General features: G+C 36.7%; 1 protein-coding gene across 1 annotated transcript in view; it reads right to left on the reverse strand.

Annotated features, from left to right (window-relative positions):
- LOC126014625 (laminin subunit beta-4-like) overlaps nucleotides 1-9,713 on the reverse strand; it is a 63,093-nt gene extending 53,380 nt beyond the window's left edge. Inside the window, 2 exon segments of the mRNA XM_049777855.1 lie at nucleotides 121-270; nucleotides 9,676-9,713. Coding sequence (XP_049633812.1) covers nucleotides 121-270; nucleotides 9,676-9,713 — 188 coding nt within the window.
- Between the last annotated feature and the right edge of the window lie 1,335 nt (nucleotides 9,714-11,048).

An 11,048-nucleotide genomic window follows, 5' to 3' on the forward strand; every position in this document is an offset into this window, starting at 1 on the left:
GTGGTATTTGGAAGAATTTCCAACATTTTTTAATTCTCCAACAGTAAAATAAATAAATAAATAAATAAATAAATAAATAAATAAATAAATAAATAAAAAATCAAACAACCCACCTCAAGCTAGCTGAGGATGCAGTATTTTTGGATTCTGCTGAGCAGGTAGATGGAAGATGTTGCAAGCTGTGCACCATGGCCCACAAGGACGTTGCCAGTAGGGGCACGGCAGGCACCCATGATGCATTCCCCTTGATCTTTGGTGTAACTGAGCAACCTTTGAACATAATAGAAACAGTCACATATAAGGCAGCCACACAGGCGCACAAGGTCAAGGAAACACCTGGTTAACTTGGAACACTAACAATCCTTGATTTCTAACACCAGTTCTGCTTTTAAGTAAGGTGCTAGTCATGGATGCAGGAACTTTCAAATCTTTACCAGCCTTGTTCAGGTCCTTGCCTGGGTCAATAACTAGTGGGTCTATAATTCACAAGGTTGGCACCAGATCTCTGGCTGGGACCAGCTCTATGGCATAATTTATGCTCATAACCCTTCCTGGGGTGAATTTTAAGCCTGACTACAGGTGGGAGCACAATTGGTCTCTACTTCCCCCACTCTTATTCCTCAAGCCCCTGTCTTAGTAAATCACTGGAACACAAATCTCTGTTTCAGGATATACTCCTAGGAAACTTGATCTGAGACAACCTTTATTTACTGAGAACTCTTTGGGTTATTTTTAGGACATATAAAAAAGATTGATACATAGATCCAATGAAGGAAAATCTAAAATCTGCCTCTTGTACCTCTTCCTACCTATAAAAAATATCAGCAGGGGAATTTAACAAATCCTGGGAAATACTTTCTTTTTAAAAAGTATAAATGGACTCCTTTATAGCATGAGTTGTTGGGTTTATATGTGCCATGCCTTATAATCTTGCCTCTTGGGAAAAGTTGAAAGATGAAGATATAGCTATATAGCTCTATCTGTATAGCTCACTGGGCTTTAAATACTAGGAATCCAACAGACACACTATCATTAAGGGACTTAGCTACAAGGGGAGTAAAATTATCACAGAAGCCACAACTCAATTACAACTTCAATTCTCCACTTTCCAGCTGCAGCCTCTGAGCTAATAACTTTAAATATCAATTTAGAAAATAATTTAAAAAATCGATTGTTTTAAATTGTTAAAAATTTGAAATAAGACAGCTGTTAACTATTGCTAGGAAAATGAGGTGAAAATAATTTTCTGAAGCATTTTTTACTTATTATCTTTCCTCTGTTATGTTAAAGTTACATGTTCTGTAACTCAGAATATATTACTAGCTTTGTGTATTGGTAGAATATTTTATGAAACAAAGCAAAATCTCTCTGGGGTGAAGAACTAAATTTAATACATCTGGAAGGTAAAATGATACAATGTGAGTCTAGTGAGTATTTTATTGACAAATATTTAAAGAGTTGTATTTCTTCTTTTAATATTGCTTGAGGGGCTGGAAAAATAATTACAGGAGGTAAGGTACTTGTCTTGCATGTAGCTCTGATATCTGTGACCTTAATTCAAAGCCTTGGCATCACCAGGGGTCATTCCTGAGTAGAAAACCATAAACAGCCCCCAAGCATCAAACATTAACATGCATGGCTCAACCCTTTTATTCCAAGTTTAAATTGGATATTATAATATCTTCTAAAAATAAAAATAAAATATTGGGATCTGATTCTTAAGGCCATATCCAGGCATTTGTTTTCTTTTGTTTGACATTAATGTAATACATGGTAATTTTGCAGCAATAAAATAGCCTTTGGAATATAAAGGCAAAGGAATTAGAACAGTTAAAAACATTTTGAAAATTACTTTATATTGAGATTTACACCAAAAAATCAAGTTGACAGTACTAAAATAAATAAGAGAGAGTCCTATTGGTGAAGTGATAGAACCAAGGAACACTGCACTAGAATAAGGAATCTACAAAACATGCTCAGCTGACTTTTGAGGTGCAAAGGCAATTCAATAAAGATGATTAATCTTTATAATAAATGGTGCTGGAGCAATTGGCTATCTATAGGGGGAAGAAAGAATTGCAACAATAATTTCACATCTTATACAAATATTAACTGCAAACAGATCATGGATATAAATGCAAAATATTAAAACACTCAGATATAAAATATATAGGAAAAATAGTGAGGACTGAAAGTGAAATGTAGAACTTTTTATGTATTATAAAATACCACTGGGGCCAGGGAAGATAGCGTAAAGAACTGGAAACCATGTTTTGTATCATTGTGCAGAGTTCTGTCTCTGCACAATACTGGTGGGAATAAGAATAGCCCTTGAGCCTGCCAGTTATGGCACAACAAAGAAAGAAAGAAGGCAAGGGAAAAAAAATTGGTAAAATTGGCCCTCATCAGAACATTTATTTTCCAAGGTAATTTTTCCTCAAAGCCACTGAGTGTGATCCCCATAATGATAAAAATTAATAATTGTACATTAGGCACTTATCCCAAGAAATTTAACTTATGCTCAGAAAAACCTCATTTCGTGAATCTTTATTTACAATTTATTTACAATAGCTCCAAAATGAAACATAGACATCCTTCAATAGCAAACAGTATAACAAAATGAGGCACATCTTTACCATGGATTCTCAACAACTTTAATGAATCTAAATTTGGATTTTTTGGGGGGCAGGCCACAACCAGTGATGCTCAGGGGTTACTCCTGGCTATGTGCTCAGAAATCTCTCCTAGCTAGGGGGACCATATGCGATGCCGGGGATCGAACCAAGTCTGTCCTGGATTTGCTGCATGCAAGGCAAACGCCCTACTGCTGTGCTTATCGCTCCGGCCCCAATTTGAATGATTTTAAAAAAAGCAATCTAGTAGGTTACACATCACATAATTTAATTTCTTTTTTTTTTTTATTTATTTCAAATTTATTATTATTTTTTTTTAAGATTATTTTTTTTCTCTTTATTTGGATATCTTGATTACATAAATGATTGTGATAAGGTTTCAGTCCTATAAAGATCACCCCTCTTCACCAGTGCAACATTCCCGCCACCAAAGTCCCAAATCTCCCTCCATCCCACCCCACCCCCACCTGTACTCCAGACAGGCTTTCCAGTTCCCTCATTCATTCACTTGATTATGGTAGTCTCAGTGTAGTTATTTCTATAACTGTGCTCATCACTCTTGTGGTGAGCTTCATGGAGTGAGCTGGTGTTCCAGCTCTCCTCTAATTGTCTCTGAGGATTGTTACAAAAATGACTTTTATTTTTCTTAAGACCCATAGATGAGTGAGACTATTCTGCGTCTCTCTCTCTCCCTCTGACTTATTTCACTGAGCATGATAGATTCCATGTACATCCATGTATAGGAAAATTTCATGACTTCATCTCTCCTGACGGCTGCATAATATTCCATTGTGTATATGTACACAATTTCTTTAGCCATTCGTCTGTTGAAGGGCATCTTGGTTGTTTCCAGAGCCTGGCTATTGTGAATAGTGCTGCAATAAATATAGGTGTGAGGAAGGGGTTTTTGTATTGTATTCTTGTGCTCCTAGGGTATATCCCTAGGAGTGGAATAGCTGGGTCGAATGGGAGCTCAATTTCCAGTTTTTGAAGAAACCTCCATATCGCTTTCCATAGAGGCTGTACTAGACGGCATTCCCACCAGCAGTGGATAAGAGTTCCTTTCTCTCCACATCCCCGCCAGCACTGATTGTTCTCATTCTTTGTGATGTGCGCCAATCTCTGTGGTGTGAGGTGGTATCTCATCGTTGTTTTGATTTGCATCTCTCTGATGATTAGTGACGAGGAGCATTTTTTCATGTGTCTTTTGGCCATTTGTATTTCTTTTTTATCAAAGTGTCTGTTCATTTCTTTTCCCCATTTTTTGATGGGATTAGATGTTTTTTTTTTGTAAAGTTCTGTCAGTGCCCTGTATATTTTGGATATTAGCCCCTTATCTGAAGGATGTTGGGTGAATAGTTTCTCCCACTCAGTGGGTGACTCTTGTATCCTGGGCACTATTTCTTTTGAGGTGCAGAAGCTTTTCAGTTTAATGTATTCCCATCTGTTAATCTCTGCTTCCACTTGTTTGGAAAGTGCAGTTTCCTCCCACTCTGAGGACTTCGGGGATAATTTAATTTCTTAAGAGAAAATAATAATTAAGATAGAGTTTAGGAGCAATGAGCGGTTAGGAAGATAGGATAGGATATAAAGAATATTAGGGTGGGACTGGAGCAAGTAGGTTGTTTGTTTGCCTTGCAGAAAGCCTGCTAGGAGTGATCTCTGAGTGTAGTCAAGAGTGAGCCTTGGGGCCAGAGAGATAGCATGGAGGTAAGGTATTTGCCTTGCATGCAGAAGGTTGGTGGTTCAAATCCTAGCATCCCATATGGTCCCTCTGCCAGGAGTGATTTCTGAGCATAGAGTCAAGAGTAACTCCTGAGCGCGCTTTCGGGTGTGACCCAAAAACAAAAAGCGACAACAACAACAAAAGAGTTAGCCTCGACCATAGCCATGTGTGGGCCTTCCCCCAACCCCGCCAAATACTAGGGATAATTATAATACTAGTTGATAATTGTTACATGAATTTATATGGGTAATAAAACTGCACACAGAGTTAAACACTCATGCACATATACAAGAATGAGTGTATGCAAAACTGGTGAAATTTAAAGAAGAAAGTTCTATTAGTATCTAATTCTTGATTGTGATGCTGTGGGATATTGATGTTAGATGTCACTTACAATCAAGAGAAAATAGGCTAAAGGTAGATAGGGTTTATCTATATTATTTGTTTACTAATCCTATCAATCATGCAATTATCTCAAAAGAAAAAAGGTCTCAATGATTATTTCTCTTCTAAAAATTATGCTATGCACTTCTATATAAAAATCAAGGAAGTTTCACTCTAAAAAACACACAGGACATGCTCTAACTACTTTTATTATGTTTTATCCTTACTTTTTAATTTAATTTTAATTTATTTAATTTATTTTTCCTTTATTTATAACCAACCCTGGTTTCAGTAGATAGGAATGAATGGGATAAAACTATAATTAAAAAAAAAGTTGTAAAAAAAAATTTGTACTGTGAAATAAGTCTGTTTTTTCCTGTTTTATTTTGTTTGCAAACGTAAGGTTTTATTTTTGGTTTATTATTGTTGTTGTTTCTTTTTTGGTACACCACCAGCAGTGCTTAGGGGTCAGTTCTCATAGTACTCATGGTACAATATGGTTCTAGAGATCAAATGTGGCACCTCTTGCATTGCACTGCTGAGTTACCTCTCTGGCCCCAAAGTACATTTTTTCCCATGAAATAAATTTCTTTAATTTTTTCCACAAAACTGTTCTTGTTAATGAAAGATAATGTTCTTGTTTTATTTGTTTACTTTGGGACCACATCTTCGTTATTCAGACTTACTCCTGGCTTTGTGCTCAGGGATCTGGGTTAGCTCTGTGGAAGGCAAGTGTGTTAATTGCTGGCTCCAAGATAATATTTTTTTTTTGATATTTTGGACCACACCTGGTGATGCTCAGGAGTTACTCCTGGCTATTCGCTCAGAAATTGCTCCCTGCTTGGGGGACCATATGGGACGCTGGGGGATCGAGCTGCAGTCGGTCCTAGGCTAGCACAGGCACTGCTCTGCACCACCACTGCTCCGGCCCTCCAAAATATTGTTCTCTTATGTGCACGTTCTCTCTGTTAACCATATACTAAATTGGTCATTTTGTGGTTATTATTAGGCATTAAAATACTTAGATTAATTAAATTATACAACTAAAACAAATTCTATTATGAATTCAGCTAAATTCCATAACTACAACACATAATTTATTTTTTCTAATAAGTTACAAATTTGGACATATGCAAATTTGAACAGAGAAGTTTCCCATTCTCAATCTTACTGTAAAGATTATTATTCTTAATCAGAGACACATTTTCTTTTTCTGGAAGAAAGTAAATATTATCATTGTTTAATAATTCTAGATGGCTAATATGGACTTTTTCTTTATTTATACAGCAATACAAGCCCATATCTCCTTTTATTCCCTAGAATAGGTGGCTAAGATAAGTAGATAAACAAAAGTTTTGCCCTAATAGACACTTTTCAAAACAAGGTCAAGTATGGGGCCAGAGCGATAGTACAAGCAGGTAAGATGCTTCCCTTCAATGTGGCCAGCCAGGTTTGGATCCCTTGCAACTCATATGTTTCTCATAGCCTGAGGTCCTGAGCACAGACCTAGAACCTTGAGCTTACTGTGTGTGAGCTTACTGCTGAATGTGTCCCTAAAACAAACATCTCCCCCCGCCAAAAAAACAACCCCAAGGTCAAGTGTGAAATCTCAACTAATGCATGTGGCTGAACTATGACTTCCCTTCAAGGAATTTGCTCTTTTAGACAAGTCCCATCCTGAATTCTTTTTTTGGAATTGTTGTCTTAGAAATTTTACATATATTTTTATAACCTGAGTTAGCCAAATTTGTTTTGGTCAGGTGTGGATTATTTTTACAGAAATAAAAAATATTTTAAGATTTATGATAATTGAATTTCTATTCATATACTAAATGTAAAGATGAACTTATGGTCTAAAACATTTGGCTAAGGATAGCGAAAACATAAGTAGTTAAAGCTTCATGTCAGAATATAGACTCAGCAATATCCTGCCTGTGTTGAAGCTTTTAGATGGTCAATAATCACATCACAACAGATTGGAATCAATGATTCATATGTTCTTCAAAAATGACACACATGTTAATGATTAGTTATTGCTAATATAAACTCGGGAGATAAGTTAATTTAAAAAAATGGACAGCACTTTTTTTTTTAATAAAATGAGGCATAACTTTGTAGAACCAAAGTTTGAAATGCAACTTCTCACTTAGGTATTTTGTCTGTACTTTTTGTGGGGGGTTCATACTCGGCAACGCTCAGGGGTTACTCCTGGCTCTATGTTCAGAAATCGCTCCTGGCAGGCTCAGGGGACCATATGGGATGCCAGGATTTGAATCACCGTCCTTCCTTAGTTGACTGTGTGCAAGACAAACGCCTTATGGCTGTGCTATCTCTCTGGCCCCAGAACAGCTATGTTTAACGCAAGTGCTCTACCTACTGTATTATTTCTGTCCCCAGGGAGATTTAAAATAATAATATACTTTAAGGTTCACTTCAGAGCCAGGAAGCTATGAACATATACAATTTTGACTCAAACACAGTATTCTGTTTTCTTAAACATATAAAGATTGCACATTAGACGAGGTTTCCTCTTGGCTCCAATTTCACAAACCTGGGGTGAATGCATATTTTATAATTTTGTGATTCTTTTCTTTTAAAAATCTTTAGCCATATGCAAGGAGAGATGTTAAAATAGATAGGCTTCAGTATTTATATAAGTATCTATGGTTGGAGAAAAATCAGAAAATACCCAAGCTGATAGTGTGGGATCGCATAACTGGTAGTCAATTATTGACATCAAAAGATATTTGGATGGAATTGGGGCAAGTTTGGGTTTGGAAATCTGGTACTATTGCTATATAGTGGTAAATATAAGAGAGTACGGTATCTTATCTGTCCTAGTTAATTGAGAGTTTTTATTTTTGTGGAGGCACACATGCCTATGCTCTGGGTTGACTCCTGCCTCTACATTCAAGGATCATTTCTGGCCTGGTTCAGGGGACCATATGGAGTGCCAGGTATCAAACCCGTCAGCAACTTGCAAGGCAAATGTCCTACTGCTGTACTATCTCTTTGGCCCTATATTTTAACTTTGAAGATAGAAAGTGAAACATCTTTATTGAGGTAGACTCTCTGAGCAATGGGGAGTAGATGTTTAGAATTTAGGCAAGAACTGAGTACAGTATTATATAGTGAGTGAGGCTGGGAAAAGGTGTTTTGATCTTTAGAGGTTGCTTCTCATTCTTATTTCTGGCTTAGGCTCAAAGATAATGTATGTCCTAAACAAATGAAAATGACTCTTCTGTATCTGAATCCATTAAGTTTCATAGTTACTGTGAGGGTCAGTAAGATGATTCTTCATGTCCCTAGGCTGTGGTTCACTTCTCTGAAGTATGAAATTTTCAACAATCAGAAGCCTTAACAGTTAAGAGATGTTCTTGTCTGCATTCCTTGCAAACCTAACTGAGAAATGACCTCTGGGTTTGGGGAAGCCATTTCCTAGTTAGAATTTTTTCAAAACTAAAAGAAGACATTTTTAATTTTCTGCTATAAAGTTATTCAGCATGAATTTTTGAAGGTTCTAAACAATTTTGTTGGTGTTCAGCAACCCAAAGGAGGGCTGTTATAGAAAATCTAGGATCAAAGATGATACTCGTTGGAAACATCCTCCCTATGACTAGTGTAAATTATCTTCGTTTTCTTAAAGAATGCTGAGCCATGACAAATCTGACTAATTAGCTTGGAACTTCTGGTTACTTGGGAGATATAAATTTTTTATGAGACCTCATTACTGGGACAGGGGCTTCATTCCAGGCAAAAATTATAAACTTAAAATGCATTCTGGGGATCAGAGAGGCAGTACAGGGACGAGGCACTCACCTTCCATGTGGCCCACCCTAGTTTGGCACCCTGAGCACTGCTAGGAATGATTCTCAAGCCTAGAACCAGGAGTAAGCCCTGAGCGCCACCAGGTGGTATGCCTCTCCCAAGCAAAGAAAGTAAAATAAAATACATTTTGTTTGTAAATTAGGAATCTGAAAATATTTTTGATTTTTATATATTATTTTATTTATCTGCCATTAAAAAGATTCCACTATATAGTGATAGAAATAGTTATGTGTGAATATTAAACATGTTTGAGTGAAAATTTCTAGTTGCTTGACATAATTACACAACACAGAGCCAAAGAAACCCACAGTAGTCAAGATCAAAAAAGGATGGCTATATATTTTTTTATATTTTATTTAAACACCTTGATTACATACATGATTGTGTTTGGGTTTCAGTCATGTAAAGAACACCACCCATCACTAGTAGGATGGCTATCTTTTTTTAAATTAATTAATTAAATTTATTTAAAGAAAATGTGTCACCTAGTTGACATAACTGATCAAAATACATTTGTTTAAGGATAACAGAATGTAAAGTTATTAAGAAATATGAATAATCAATAAAAATGGAAAAAGAAGGGGTGAGAGTTCATTAGCAGTTATATTTGTGAAATTTATTGTATTATTAATGAAGTTGTTAATACAATAGCCTAAGGTTTAGTATGCCCCCCCCTTTTTTAAAGGTAGGGAGATACACTAAAAAGCAACAACAAACAAAACAAAAAACAGCAACAAAAAAGATGTGTGTGTCAGTTGTTGTTTGCGTAAACACAGCAAAATATGAAAAAAAATTAGAAAGAAAGACCTTTGGCCTAAAAAACAGGAGATCTTACCCCAGAAGTATTTTGGCATAAGACCAACTCAAGGCTCCAGGCACACTCGGTTGTCCAACCCCCAGTCAGTCATTCTCGGTGGTCAGCTCTTCAGCCTCATAGTTGTTGCTGTCAGTTTCTGTAGTTATAGATCCTAGTTTCTGTACAGGTCCTATGTCGAAGACTGGGTGGTATATAGTGTCTTCTAATTAAAAACTCTTTCTATCACATGTTTCAGGATAAAAATAAATATTCAGTACAAGGAGAAAATGGATTTTGACAATTATGACTCACCAAGGAGCAGAAGGATGATTAGTTGAAATTGCATTCTTTTCCCAGGAAATGATTGAAATCACTTTTACAAGGTTAAAAATAAAGGTTAAAGTCAGTCATTGACTTAGAATCAGTAATATCCAGCAATTTTCAGTGATTTAAAAAAGCACATTATGAATACATAACATACAGAAAACACATAGTGTATATAGAGTACATATTTATGAACACACATGAATGTGTACAAAATATGTTCAATAAAATATTATATGTTATTGAAAAACTGCAGGAAGCAAGAATGCTCTATTTACTCTCAAAAGCTCAGGGAACAACTATTGTTCCCAACCTTTGCCTTCAATTGCTATACATTTTTTTTTTTTTTTTTTGGTTTTTGGGTTCACACCCGGCAGTGCTCAGGGTTACTCCTGACTCTAAGCTCAGAAATTTGCTCCTGGCAGACTCTGGGGACCATATGGGATGCCGGGATTCGAAACTATTGTCCTTCTGCATGCAAGGCAAACGCCTTACCTCCATGCTATCTCTCTGGTCCCTACTATAATTTTTGAGGGCTTGTCAATCTGAAGAGCCAAAAGTCATTACTTCAACACTTTTTATTTAAATAGTAGTGAATACTAACATGGAATGTAGATGAAGATATTTAGGAGATATTCTATCCTTCAAAAGCTTGGGACATAGGGCAGTGAGGAGGGCATTTGCCTTGTATACAACAGACCTGGGTTCTATCCCTGACATCTCAATGGATCCCCTGAGCACCACCAACAATGCTTCCTTAGTGCAAAGCCAGGAAGGAACAACCTCTGAGCACAGCTTAGTGTGGCCCCAAACAAAAACATAAAATTAAAAAAATAAAGTGTCCTGAAGATTGTGTCTACACATTCATATTAATTTTTTTCTAGTGAATTTCTAGTTTGTCCCCCTATCCACACATTCTTTTTTTTTTTTGTTTTTGTTTTTGGGCCACACCCGGCTTTGCTCAGAGGTTACTCCTGGCTGTCTGCTCAGAAATAGCTCCTGGCAGGCACGGGGGACCATATGGGACACCGGGATTCGAACCAACCACCTTTGGTCCTGGATCGGCTGCTTGCAAGGCAAACGCCGCTGTGCTATCTCTCCGGGCCCATATCCACACATTCTTTATCTTTCTCCTCTTACATTCCCTGCATAAATTTAACTCACCATTTCTTGCTTTTTGCACCCTTTTTTACTGCTTCTTTGCAATGACAAATTGCTTTGGAATGATTATCTGAGATGCAAACACCGGCTTCCTGGGCTGTTTTGAAATGCCCGATTTCAGGTAAGTGTTTCATCTTATAGTCTAAGTTCTTTGCACATCAGCCTGAGGTAAGTATTAGATGTTCTATGTCACAAG

This window comes from Suncus etruscus, chromosome 1 (assembly GCF_024139225.1).
Source record: "Suncus etruscus isolate mSunEtr1 chromosome 1, mSunEtr1.pri.cur, whole genome shotgun sequence".
In the NCBI taxonomy this organism is placed as follows: domain Eukaryota; kingdom Metazoa; phylum Chordata; class Mammalia; order Eulipotyphla; family Soricidae; genus Suncus; species Suncus etruscus.